Raw genomic sequence first — 14,858 nt, 5'->3', positions numbered from 1 at the left:
GATGAAAGCAGACAGGGTGGCTTGCGTTCCTTCACAGTTTGGTGGTGCAACGTACCAAAAAAATCTCTTCGGGGCCGGTTAAATTCTATTTTCTATTGTACTATATTACCTGTCTTATCTGAGATTCGTGTACAGATGAACTATAGCAGTTTGGATAGCCTCTTACAGGCATCTAGTCAGGGATTATTGTATTATACTCCTTGCTGAAAAAAAAAATTCTATTCCCTATTGATAACGCTGTTAGCTGCTTTTAGAATCGTACAGCTGCTAGGTATCATCAGCTAGAAATGAGTGTTCATTCTGGTCTCATACATCCCTAGTACAATCCATAGCTTGATTGATTGATTTTTTTCCTTGCACTCGTTGACAGATTCATAATTTGTAGCGGTGATCTGTAATTAGAAATTGATGAAAGGAGACAGGGTTGCTTGCGTTCCTTCACAGTTTGGTGGTGCAACATACCAAAGAAAACTCTTCTGAGCCTGTTAACTTCTATTTTCTATTGTACTATATTACCTCTCTTATCTGAGATTTGTGTATGGGTGACCTATAGCAATAGGGGTAGCATTTTACAGGCATCTAGTCAGGGATTATTGTATTATACTTTGTGCTGAAAAAAATTTATATTCCCTATTGATAACGCTGTTAGCTGCTTTTAAAATAGGGACAGGTGCTAGATGGTATTATCAGCTGAAAAGGGGTGTTCGTGCTGGATGTGTCTGATCATGTCTCACACACATGGCCAGATAAGGTAGTAAAATGTTAAAATTACATTTACTAGTGAATGTATTTTTCACCTTTGAAAGAAATACAAAAGTGCAAAAACACATCAAAAACACTACGTGTGAACATAGCCCAAGGTGTGGAGGAGCATTTTTTTTTCGTTATTTATTTTGCGTTATATATGTCATTACACTGGAAAGAATGTTTCATAACATTTTTTCCAGGAAAATCCATTTTAGCTTCGTTTTTGTATGTTTTATTCCATTTCTTTGACCAATTTTTAGGCCCCCTCCAGACCTCCGGGGGTGGGGGCAGAGGAAAAATACTGGGGTTTCCCATTACATTACATTGGGCTTAAATCCAAAGGTGGTGAAGGTAGAGATATACGTCCGCTTTGCTGAAAAATCCTCAAATCAGGAACATATAATAAAATCCTTGTTTATTGGTAAAAGCCTACGCGTTTCTGGGTGTTCCACACCCCTTCATCAGGGCACCAACAGATATATCAATGTATGCACTGAAACACTCCATTTATATACAGACATAAAGTGAAAAAAAAAAAAAAAAAGGGTGTGTTCAAAAGGAAGAGCAGAAAAAAACAACATAACCTTTGCACCTGAGGCCGTGTGCAAAAACCTTCAACAAAACTTTATCAATGAGTGTCACCAATATAAAATGTGAGAACATGTATTAAGACACATATTACAAATAATGTAGTGTAGAGATGTATAAATAATCAATATACAGAATAGTCAAATGTATCAGTCAAATGGAGTAAATACATGAAAGGAATATTACTTACTAATAAGTAAGCATTCACATTAGGTAAGAACAATATAAATATATATATAACATTAAAATCTCTAATGAGAATACACCCATCAGCTGTCGTTCCATAAAGGGAGATGGAAAATGAAGGAACAAAATAAAAATAAAAAGTACCCCCATGTAAAAAATAGCCCGTAATATCCTCTATCAACTGAGGAATGGTACAAGGAACAGGTTATCTGACATATATCATGTAGTGACATAGAGACTTAATGTGTAGTAATAGGACTCAAAGAAAACGCCGCGATGTAGTGCAAAGGCTGTGGCACAGATAAAGGAGATACACAAACAGGTAGTGAATCACCTGACGTGCGGTGGCGTAGAAGGAAAGAGGTGTGTGATTGTAGCAACCAGCAGAGCGCTACGATGTGGGTTCGAGTTGTACTGCTCCAAAAAGGAAACCATAAAAGAGGGAATATTTATAATAGCGTGCAGGATTTTAGAGGAACACAATATGTGTGTCAGTAAAAACTATGATAAATGTAAAAACACAGATTTATGTGTGTATATATAAAAAACAATATTAACTATAAAAAAAACTTCAGAGACATCATTCAGACCAAAGGGTTTAAGAGTATTCAGTCTGTAAATCCAATAAATTTCCTTTCTGTTTAGTTCTTGGAGTCTATTAGGATAATTCTCGGGAATTTGATCAATAGGGCTGATCTTTAGACTTAAAAAAATCTTTATTATGCACCATTGTGCAATGTCTAGAAAGACCTTGTTTAAGAAACCCTTTAAGAACATTATGCCTATGGGAGTTAAGGTGTAGGTGGAGAGGCTGTATCGTTCTCCCCACATATTGTTTATTACAACTGCATTCTATTAGTATAAATAACAAAAGTAGAATTGAAGGTGAGATATTTATTGATCTCAAAAATCTCCATATTAGTCTTTGATTGAAAGTGAGTAAGACCATGTGTAATACTTTTACAACATAGACAATTTTTGTTGCCACCCTGTTCTCTTTGTATTACATTGGGCTTGTTACTCGGGTCGAGCACCCAAGCATTACGATTTACTCAAACCGAGTAACGAGTACCCGAGCATTTTAGTGCTCGCTCATCACTAATCATTTTTCTCTCTAGTGGATAACACTGTACAAAGATTTATTTTTCTTGTGAGATAAGATAGAGGAGGCTCGATCTATCTCTTTCTGCTTCAGATAAAATAAAGGACACTGTCTTTCAGGTAACTCAGATATAGAAGATGCTTTCTCTCTGTCTTCATCATGATTGGGGATGTTCTCTTTCTGTATTGCTAAAACTGTGATATTTTTTTCACTTAAAACCTTTATTTTTAAACTTTCCTCAACAACACTCGTACAACATATAAACCAATGATATCGCTCAGGTGATGCACTGCACTACTGTAGTGCAGTGTATTATCACTTCCTGTCAGGGTAATACTAACGGCCCCACACATTAGATAACTGTTGGCAGAACGATCATTCGGCTGACAGCTCTCTCCCAACTCCCCCATACACACAAACATTCATATAGGCGGTGGTAATGTAGTCAGTGACAGACTCTGACCAAATCTGTTTATAGAGCCGTAGTAAGAAATGAAGAGGTTGTCGTCGTCATCATGAAGTAGTTATTTTTCATGTCACGTGTAATGAATATCTCCTGCAGTATTGCTAATGCTGATTCCAGTGTTGGTAACTGGGACATGAATTACCGTTATGAAAGATGAGTCTATGAGAAACATATTCAGCTGAAGAGTATTAACAATTAACCATCCTCCTCTCACCTGAGACCCTTTACAATATCTCCTCCACAAAAACTCATTGTCAGATCCGGGAGAGACAATGTGAATTGTAGATCTGTCCTACTTCCTGCAGTGATCTTCTCCGCCAGAAGGTTCAATCTATAAGACTTTTCTGTATGTAACCCGTTTATTTTTGTACTGTTTTTTTCCTTATGTGTAAATCTTGTAATTTCATTTATTTGTCATTTTGTAAACTGCACTTTATTTTTTATATATTAAATCTAAAGTTTAATAAGTTTGTTCCTTGCTCTTCTAAACATTCCCACATCAAAGCGGAAAGTATAGTTTGTTTTTTTACCCAGTGTATGGCAAAGTGCAAGTAGTACCTATCGGGTGCCTTGAAAAGTTAGCTGTGTGTGTGAGCTAGTGTGTCACCCAGGGCAGGTTTCTCTGTCTATCAAAATGGTAATTCTTGGCTGAGAGAAGTGTTGTGTGGATGTGAGGTGACTGTGGGGTGCGCTTAGCTCATTTTCAGCCTGTTGTGGTAATTGAATGGACAAATGATTGTAAGACCCCCTTTCCAGTCACATCCAAGTCACTAGTTCAGCAAGTGGGTGATGTTTATGACATTCCAGTTTATATGATCTGAAGATACAACATCTACACGTTCTATCTTCTCATATGTTCCCCTTATTATCTCCTGTAATTATGTTATTATATGGGATCTTTATGATATTACATCTTCATCATCTTCCCATTCAGATCCCTACAATATCGGATCCTCCCAGAGGAGATCTTCTATATAAGAGAATTTTCCTGATTGATCCATCAAGGATGGATATGGACAGGGACAAGATGGCGGAAAGGATATTACACCTCACCCTAGAGATCCTCTTCCGGCTTACTGGAGAGGTGAGAGATTCTGATGATGTCACATTACATTATTCGATGAGAATAACAGATGGACAGAACTGGAGAGGTGAGGACCCAGAAAATGTTTGTAGGGAGATTTATTAATGTGTCTCTCCATAACCAGGATTACACAGTAGTGAAGAAAACCTCTAGTGAGCCCTGTAAGGCCCCTGTGTCTGAGGGATGGGGAAGAACCCTGAGCCCAATAATGGGGCCTCCGCCTCGCCCCCTAATACATGAGGACATCAATGACCAGAAGATCCTAGAACTCGCCTACAAGATGATTGAGCTGCTGACTGGAGAGGTGACACTGCTGGAAATGCTGGGACATTATACAGTAACACTATGAAGGGATCAGGGGGATGACGGTATCATTGTATGTGTCAGGTTTCTATAAGGTGTCAGGATGCCACTGTCTATTTTTCCATGGAGGAGTGGGAGTATTTAGAAGGAAACAAAGATCTGTATAAGGACATAATTATGAAGGTTCCTCAGCGCTTCACATCACCAGGTAATAGACCGGACTAAATACGTCCTATATTTATCTGTATGTAAAGAATGAATTCAGTCCCTGTATGTGTTTCCAACAGATCTATCCAGTAAGAGGACAACACCAGAGAGAAGTCCCCATCCTCTTCTTCCACAGGACTGTAAGCAAGAAAATCCCAATGTTTCTCAGGATCATCAGGTAGGTGGAGAGAAGGTGTCATGACATCTCCCCTGTGATGTGTAGACGGCTGTGAAGGTCTTGTGTTTAGTCTTGTTTTATCCACCAGTATCATATGTTTTATACTTGTGTAATGAGAACGGTGGAGATGGCAGGATTAGTGCTGATTATAGATGTGACTTCTCCATGTATCTGTGACTTTTAAAATATTTGTTTCAGGGTAAAGATCTGACCCATATTAATACTACAGAGACATATGTGATGGGTAATGAACGGTGTAAAGAGGAGATTCCTACAGATAACAGCACAGGTGAGTAGTAACTATTAATTGCAGAGAAGTCAGAGATTCTCCTCAGTCACTGGCTCTCTCAGCTTTATCGGCGGTGTAGTCCAACCATATCACAATTAAAGGTCGCCATTCTGCCACTATACCACTGCATGCTCCTCCACCCAAAACTGTCCATATTATTTTGAAGCATTTATACAAGAAATTGTACTGTAGCCATCCATTCTTTAACCTGCAAGGCCATAAAATAAAATTCCCCTCTCATTAGTAGATTCAATTAAATGTAAAAAATTTTTCTTGGCCAAATGTGAATAATAATAGTAGAGTTTCCCTTTATCCTGACTTTTCAGTTTCTGTGAGAAAACTTCTAACTTCAAAGAAGTTCACTATAACTACACAAAAACACATAACACCTATGCCATAATACAGTGGGTAGGTATTCAGACTCCTTTAAATTTTTCACTTTTTATTTCATTGCAGCCATTTGGTAAATTTTAAAAAGTTCATTTTTTTTTCATTAAAGTAGACTCTGCACCCCATCTTGACTAAAAAAAAACAGAAATATAGAAATTTTTGCAAATTTATTAAAAAAGAAAAACTGAAATATCACATGGTCATAAGTATTCAGACCCTTTGCTCAGTATTAAGTAGAAGCACCCTTTTGAGCTAGTACAGCCATGAGTCTTCTTGGGAATGATGCAACAAGTTTTTCACACCTGGATTTGGGGATCCTCTGCCATTCTACCTTGCAGATCCTCTCCAGTTCCGTCCGGTTGGATGGTGAACGTTGGTGGCCAGCCATTTTCAGGGCTCTCCAGAGATGCTCAATTGGGTTTAGGTCAGGGCTCTGGCTGGGCCAGTCAAGAATAGTCACAGAGTTGTTCTGAAGCCACTCCTTTGTTATATTAGCTCTGTGCTTAGGGTCATTGTCTGGTTGGAATGTGAACCTTTGGCTAAGTCTGAGATCCAGAGCACTTTGGAAGAGGTTTTAACCAGGATATCTCTGTACTTGGCCGCATTCATGTTTCCTTCAATTGCAACCAGTTGTCCTGTCCCTGCAGCTGAAAAACACCCCCATAGCATGATGCTGCCACCACGTTTCACTGTTGGGATTGTATTGGGCAGGTGATGAGCAGTGCCTGGTTTTCTCCACGCATACCGCTTCGAATTATCACCAAAAAGATCTATCTTCGTCTCATCAGACCAGAGAATTTTATTTCTCATAGTCTGTGAGTCCTTCATGTGTTTTTGAGCAAACTCTATGCGGGCTTTCATATGTCTTGCACTGAGGAGAGGCTTCTGTCGGGGCACTCTGCCATAAAGGCCCGACTGGTGGAGATCTGTGAAGGGCTGCAATGATAGTTGACTTTGTGGAACTTTCTCCCATCTCCCTACTGCATTTCTGGAGCTCAGCCAGAGTGATCTTGGGGTTCTTCTTTATCTCTCTCATCAAGGCTCTTCTCCCACGATTGCTCAGTTTGGCTGGACGGCCAGGTCTAGAAAGACTTCTGGTGGTCTCAAACTTCTTCCATTTAAGGATTATGGATTCCACTTGTTCTCTTAGGAACCTTGAGTAATGCAGAAATTCTTTTGTAACCTTGGCCAGATCTGTGCCTTGCCACAGTTCTGTCTCTGAGCTCCTTGGGCAGTTCCTTTGATCTCATGATTCTCATTTGGTCTGACATGCACTGTGAACTGTGAGGTCTTGTATACACAGGTGTGTGCCTTTCCAAATAAAGTCCTATCAGTTTAATTAAACACAGCTGGACTCCAATGAAGGAGTAGAACCATCTCAAGGAGGATCACAAGGAATTGGACAGCATGTGACTTAAATATGAGTGTCTGAGCAAAGGGTCTGAATATTTATGACCATTTCAGTTTTTCTGTTTTAATACATTTGCAAAAATTTCTACATTTCTGTTTTTTTTCAGTCAGGATGGGGTGCAGAGTGTACTTTAATGAGGAAAAAAATGAACTTTTTAGAATTTACCAAATGACTGCAATGAAACAAAGAGTGAAAAATTTAAAGGGGTCTGAATACTTTCCATACCCACTGTATCTCTAAGCTTTGCGTGGTTGATGGCTCTAATGACTCCATGTCATGAGTTTCATGATGTTTTCAATCCTAAAGAATGAAAATTACTGCACAGTCTCTCCTAAAACAGGGATCACTAATACTTTCTACCTTTCAATTCAGTGCTTATAGAGGCTCCAATTGTCCAATCACTATTGTCTCCTACGATAGTTTGGATTGCCAAGTACTATCATGTCACATACTCTAATTCAGAGGTGGAGAACGTTTTTTGCTACAAGGGCCACATTGCCATACTAAATGAATCCCAAGGGCCCCCAAAAAAGTTAATAGGGTACTTGCATGAATAAATCACTAGAACCACCATCAGTACATTAATACATCACCTGAACCATGTTCTGCTCCAAAACAAATCTGTATGCAAACACGCTAACTTAATCTGTGTTTTTGCAGCAGAAACTTGCCAAATCCTCCTCATAATCTCAAAATTTTGAGGATTTTTAAGTTTTAACATAGCCATGAAGCATGGATTGTTACATGTGTACAAGGTGAGAACCACCATCCGCACATGTATGCGGCTCCAGAACAACCATCAGCACATGAGTGCAGCGCCCGAACCACCGTCAGCACATGAATGCAGTGCCCGAACCACTGTCAGTACATCTATGCAGTACCATTGTAATGTCAGGTCAGCCTCATGTACGTCCTTAAAAATGGTAAGGAAATGCTGGGAGTTGTTACCAGTCATCAGACTGCGGACCATACAGGACCCACCATACTTATAAGACGAAGGCACGAAGGCAGGATCACAAACATTTACATCCAGGTACCTTATAGGTGACATCTTCTCTGATTCAAGTCATTTCAATCACTTTTGTCATCATGTAATACAGACGCCATGATGAGATTTCATGCCCAAAGCCCGTCTCTGCAGACTTCCTTCTCCTCCGTCTTCAGCAGCACTTTTTGACACTGTGTCCTTAGAAATAAAAGTATCATTATACTTCCCCATAAATATAAATATCTCCCATTCTGCACCCCTGAATATATAATTGCCCCCTCACTGTGCTTCCTGTGAAAATATTTCCCCTCAATGCCCCTGTCCATAATGTCCCTCTCACACTTCCTTTGTAAATAATATACTCCACCCCCACACTGCTTCTTTCCATAATATCTCCCCACAGTGCCTCTCTGCATAAAGTTTCCCTCACTGTACACTTTATTTTGTTCCCTTTCACAACCCCCCTTAAGTGCCCCATAATGTCCCCCATTGCTCCATAATTTCCCCTGTAAAATAACACAGAACAAACACATTTCATCTTTGGCTCCTCCTGAGTTGCTTACCGGTGCCAGCCGCGTCCTTGCCACCTCTGTGGCCTGGCGCCAGCAGCAGTGGGATGAAGTCAGTAGTATGCTAACCTAATCACGCCAATGCACGTCGGGGCGGGGGCTGACGAGCGCTGTGCTGCTCCTGTCACAGCGCCACCGTGTTCAAATGTATTCGCGTCTAAAAGACTCCAGAGATGTCACCGTTTTTTTCTATAGTAGTTATTGCACAGATTCTTTACCGTAAGAGCAGTGAGACTATGGAACGCTCTGACATAGTGATGTTGTAATGGTTGATTCACTACTAAAATTCTTGCCTTTCTTGAAAAATATATTACAGCTTGAGAACTAGATTCTGTAATGGGACGTTGATCCAAGCAACTAGTCTGATTGATTTATTAGGAGCCGGGAAGGAATATTTCCCTTGATATGGAGCCATTAATGTCTGTTCCATTGGGTTTTTGCCTTTCTCAGGATCAACATGTTGGGATATAGGTTGAAATCTATGTACCTAAGTCTACGTTCAACCTTAAAACTATGAAGCATTCAGGAAATGTAACCTTTTAGGTGTATCACATTAATTATCAAAAATTAGAATTCAAAAACTAAAAAAAAGATTGCTCAATTGTTGATGTAGCCCCAATTTTTTAAAATTTTACAAGGGGAAATAGAAAAAAATGAACCACACAATATATTTTACAACTTCTGAATCGGACAGTATCATACTCTTTTGGCACATGGCAGGGCTCAGTAGGGAAGGAGCGCAATTCGGCTATGGGAATTCAGATTTTGCTGGAATAGTTTGTGGGCACCATTTGCAGATCACCTAAGGTTCCAGAATGGTGGAAAAACACAACAGTAGAAAACCGCATAAAGTGACTGTTTTACCCTCATGGAATTCATCTTTAGGAGTAGTAACTATTTTGACTCTACAGGTAATCTCTGGAAACTAACACGCAGTTAATGCTGCAGAGTGAAAATTGCATATATGCCACTTTAGTGACCAATAAGTGCTGCCCAACTGTTTCTGGAGACACGACCACCATCAATTTTTAAGTGGCTTCTTCTTGCTATAGCAATACTAAAAATGTGGATGGTAACAATATTTGGGCACACAACAGGACTCAGAAGCGAGGGAAATATCTGGCTTTGGGAGTACAGATTTTGCTGGATTGGTTCATGGAAGCCATGTTGCTTTTTAAGGTCTACTGTTTAAATTGTTAACTTGTCTTTGTCTTGGTAAATAATTTAATTTTGCTACATAGCTTGCAATTTATTTGGGTATTTTAGAAATGTTATAAAAAGATAATTCAGCATAATTTATTTGAAATAATCTTTATTCTTGGCAGGTGACTGCACCAAAAGATCAGAAGAACAAATGACATCTTCAATTTTTACATCAGATGACCTTGATACCACTCAACATATAACTGACATCTATGCCACTATTCCAGAAATTCCATCATCCTTTCACAACAAAGATCTATCATCTGATGCTTTTAAACAGGTCCTATCTTCTGATTCATCACAGAATATTAAGAAAAATAAAAGTCACAATGGAGGCGTTAAAAATCAAACTGCTCTTACAGCAAACAAGTCATTTTCAATTGTAGAATGTGAAAAAAGTTTGTGCCTCAAAACGTCTTTTGTTACATATCCAAAACAACACCTAGAGGAGAAAGGATTTTCTTCTTCAGAGTGTGAGAAATATTTTAACTCGAAATTAGAGCTTGTTAGACAAAAAAGAGTTTACATAAGGGAGAAGCCATATTCATGTTCAGAATGTGGGAAATGTTTTGCAGATAAATCATATCTTGTTAGACATCAGAGAATTCACACAGGGGAGAAGCCATATTCATGTTCAGAATGTGGTAAATGTTTTGTAGATAAATCATATCTTGTTACACATTGGAGAATTCACACAGGGGAGAAGCCATATTCATGTTCAGAATGTAGTAAATGTTTTGCAAATAAATCATATTTTGTTACACATCAGAGAACTCACACAGGGAAGAAGCCATTTTCATGTTCAGAATGTGGGAAATGTTTTATGGATAGATCGCATCTTTTTACACATCAGAGAACTCACACAGGGGAGAAACCATATTCATGTTTAGAATGTGGGAAATGTTTTACAGAAAAATCAACTCTTATTAAACATCAGAGAACTCACACAGGCGAGAAGCCATTTTCATGTTCGCAATGTGGGAAATGTTTTACAGAAAAATCAACTCTTATTAAACATCAGAGAATTCACACAGGTGAGAGGCCATTTTCATGTTCAGAATGTGGGAAATGTTTTACAGATAGATCAAGTCTTGCTACACATGAGAGAACTCACACAGGAGAGAAGCCAATTTCATGTTCAGAATGTGGTAAATGTTTTACAGACAGATCACATCTTGTTACACATCAGAGAACTCACACAGGAGAGAATCCATTTCCATGTTCAGAATGTGGGAAACATTTTAACCAGAAATCACATCTTGTTACACATCAGAGAACTCACACAGGGGAGAAGCCATTTTCATGTTCAGAATGTGGGAAATGTTTTGCAGAAAAGTCAACTCTTACTAAACATGAGAGAACTCATACAGGAGAGAAGCCATTTTCATGTTTAGAATGTGGGAAATGTTTTACAGATAGATCACGTCTTGTTAAACATCACAGAACTCACACAGGAGAGAATCCATTTCCATGTTCAGAATGTGGGAAACATTTTAGCCAGAAATCACAGCTTATTAGACATCACAGAACTCACACAGGGGAGAAGCCATTTTCATGTTTAGACTGTGGGAAACATTTTAGCCAGAAATCACAGCTTATTAGACATCAGAGAACTCACACAGGAGAGAATCCATTTCCATGTTCAGAATGTGGGAAACATTTTAGCCAGAAATCACATCTTGTTATACATCAGAGAACTCACACAGGAGAGAATCCATTTCCATGTTCAGAATGTGGGAAACATTTTAGCCAGAAATCACGTCTTGTTACACATCAGAGAACTCACACAGGGGAGAAGCCATTTTCATGTTTAGAATGTGAGAAATGTTTTACCAACAAATGGAGTCTTACTAAACATCAAATATCTCACAAAGAGAGAAGCAATTATCATGCCTAGAAGGTGGGAAATCTTTTACCTGAAAATCATATTTTGTTGACCACAAAAGAAAACTCACACAGGTATAAACCATATATTTTTGACAAACTACAAGAAAACAGATAAAGGAGAGTCAAAGTAACGACAAAGAAGTAAACGAGAAAGTAAGTTAGAACTTTTGAATTAAAACATATGAAGTCATTAATATACATCTGTTATCTAAAAATCAAATAAAATGCAATTTTCCTTTGAATATTTCACAGTTACATATTTATATATTCACTATATGGACAAGAGTATTGCTATACCTCCTCTTAAACCTCCCAAAAAGTACCCAATATTTCCTCATCCCACTTCTTCCTAACCCCCAATCTGCCATTCATCAATGTCTTTCAGTCCACAATCTCTGCGTGTGAACAAAGTTTTTAACTTTTCTATACTACAATAATAAACATGTTCATATTGTAAATTACTATTTACATGTACGATCCATTCCTTCTTTGTTAGAACATCTGATGTTGTCCATTCCAATTAAAATATAATGTCTCCACCTCCCTTATCTAAATTTATAATACTTGGGTAAGATTATCTATTCAGAGGCCTCATGTACGGAAATATAAGGCCTATAGCAACATCACATGTTTTATACTATCTCCATATAGGCAGAGATTCCACACCACTTTTATTTATTTTATCTGCAACAACTGCCCTTGTAAGTGGTGCTCATTCTAATCAATATTAATACTGCTGCTAGGGACAGTTTGTGGAGGAATAGTGTAGGACAGGATAGGGTTCATTACACGTTCATTCTGCTGCTGGAGTTCATATCTATAGCCCTTCTTAGGGATAATAGTAATAATCATTTTGCTCTTAATCTTGCAAATTGTTGTGAAAAGAAATATAATACACCATTTATACTGGTCCATTTCTGCGTTAAAGGCATACAGACAGACTTGGTTGATTTGAAAAGTATCGCTACATAGTGCAAGCAGTGAAAAAGACGATCAAAGGTGTGCTAAATTTGCTGCGATCTAAATACTGCAAAGTTTTCTCAGCATCAAAATATTCTACTCTATTAATCAGCCCCAGTTGTGCGTTCAAAATTAAAATCCAGACTTGTCCGATAAACAGTAGCATCGCTATATTGCGATTGCACTATAACAATTCCATCTGAGGTAGTCATTGTGAAGGATCCACACCTCGCAAACGCCTGACGTCACAATTACGTCAGACGGATCACGTGATACGGATCTGCACTTTGCACTAACGTGACGTTCCGCACCCCCTCGGGGACACGTAGTGAGAAGAGGTGGCCCATGCAGTCACTGATGTGACACCACACTTGCTCACACCCCTGACAGGCTGAGAGGCCCCTCTCACTGAGCCCAGTGAAACAGAACCTTGTTAGCCTGGTAGAGCTGCCACCTATTAGATATAAGCCCCTGTACATTAACGGGGATTATATCAGGCCAGGAACCAGCCCCGGTAGCATGAGGATTAAGCCAAACAACGGACGTGTGGATTCATGGATCGAGATAAAAGAGCAGCCCAAGGTTAAATTATATATTTAATTGCCTTAAGGGCACACTAAACAATACACTATATACATAAGGGTTATACATACAGTACAGACCAAAAGTTTGGACACACCTCATTTAAAGATTTTTCTGTATTTTCATGACTATGAAAATTGTACATTCACACTAAAGGCATCAAAACTATGAATTAACACATGTGGAATTATATACTTAACAAAATAGTGTGAAACAAATGAAAATATGTCTTATATTCTAGGTTCTTCAAAGTAGCCACCTTTTGCTTTGATGACTGCTTTGCACACTCTTGGCATTCTCTTGATGAGCTTCAAGAGGTAGTCACCCGAAATGGTCTTCCAACAATCTTGAAGGAGTTCCCAGAGATGCTTAGCACTTAATGGCCCTTTTGCTTCCACTCTGCGGTCCCGCTCACCCCAAACCATCTCGATTGGGTTCAGGTCTGGTGACTGTGGAGGCCAGGCCATCTGGCGTAGCACCCCATAGCTCTCCTTCTTGGTCAAATAGCCCTTACACAGCCTGGAGGTGTGTTTGGGGTCATTGTCCTATTGAAAAATAAATGATGGTCCAACTAAACGCAAACCGGATAGAATAGCATGCCGCTGCAAGATGCTGTGGTAGCCAAGCTGGTTCAGTATGCTTTCAATTTTGAATAAATCCCCAACAGTGTCAACAGCAAAGCACCCCCACACCATCACAACTCCTCCATTCTTCACGGTGGGAACCAGGCATGTAGAGTCCATCCGTTCACCTTTTCTGCTTCGCACAAAGACACGGTGGTTGGAACCAAAGATCTCAAATTTGGACTCATCAGACCAAAGCACAGATTTCCACTGGTCTAATGTCCATTCCTTGTGTTCTTTAGCCCAAACAAGTCTCGTCTGCTTGATGCCTGTCCTTAGCAGTGATTTCCTAGCAGCTATTTTACCATGAAGGCCTGCTGCACAAAGTCTCCTCTTAACAGTTGTTGTAGAGATGTGTCTGCTGCTAGAACTCTGTGTGGCATTGACCTGGTCTCTAATCTGAGCTGCTGTTAACCTGCGATTTCTGAGGCTGAAGACTCGGATAAACTTATCCTCAGAAGCAGAGGTGACTCTTGGTCTTCCTTTCCTGGGGTGGTCCTCATGTGAGCCAGTTTCTTTGTTGCGCTTGATGGTTTTTGCCACTGCACTTGGGGACACTTTCAAAGTTTTCCCAATTTTTCGCACTGACTGACCTTCATTTCTTAAAGTAATGATGGCCACTCGTTTTTCTTTACTTAGCTGTTTTTTTCTTGCCATAATACAAATTCTAACAGTCTATTCAGTAGGATTATCAGCTGTGTATCCACTTGACTTCTGCACAACACAACTGATGGTCCCAACCCCATTTATAAGGCAAGAAATCCCACTTATTAAACCTGACAGGGCACACCTGTGAAGTGAAAACCATTTCCGGTGACTACCTCTTGAAGCTCATCAAAAGAATGCCAAGAGTGTGCAAAGCAGTCATCAAAGCAAAAGGTGGCTACTTTGAAGAACCTAGAATATAAGACATATTTTCAGTTGTTTCACACTTTTTTTTTGTTAAGTATATAATTCCACATGTGTTAATTCATAATTTTGATGCCTTCAGTGTGAATGTACAATTTTCATAGTCATGAAAATACAGAAAAATCTTTAAATGAGAAGGTGTGTCCAAACTTTTGGGCTATACTGTACATAATGGTCATAGATGCA

General features: G+C 39.1%; 1 protein-coding gene across 1 annotated transcript in view; it reads left to right on the top strand.

The window, feature by feature from the left end:
• The first annotated feature begins 3,990 nt into the window (after window positions 1–3,990).
• Window positions 3,991–14,858, top strand: part of LOC141271896 (uncharacterized) — a 35,345-nt gene continuing 24,477 nt past the window's right edge. The window contains exons 1-6 of the mRNA XM_073682113.1: window positions 3,991–4,173; window positions 4,298–4,477; window positions 4,561–4,684; window positions 4,764–4,861; window positions 5,060–5,150; window positions 9,834–11,453. Of these exons, the coding sequence (XP_073538214.1) occupies window positions 3,991–4,173; window positions 4,298–4,477; window positions 4,561–4,684; window positions 4,764–4,861; window positions 5,060–5,150; window positions 9,834–11,453 (2,296 nt within the window). The remainder of the gene's footprint in view (window positions 4,174–4,297; window positions 4,478–4,560; window positions 4,685–4,763; window positions 4,862–5,059; window positions 5,151–9,833; window positions 11,454–14,858) is intronic.

This window comes from Phyllobates terribilis, unplaced genomic scaffold (assembly GCF_046119375.1).
Source record: "Phyllobates terribilis strain yellow unplaced genomic scaffold, ASM4611937v1 Scaffold_5__5_contigs__length_657084704, whole genome shotgun sequence".
In the NCBI taxonomy this organism is placed as follows: domain Eukaryota; kingdom Metazoa; phylum Chordata; class Amphibia; order Anura; family Dendrobatidae; genus Phyllobates; species Phyllobates terribilis.
Note: the sequence above shows the minus strand (reverse complement) of the source record. Positions and strands in the feature narration are given on the sequence as shown.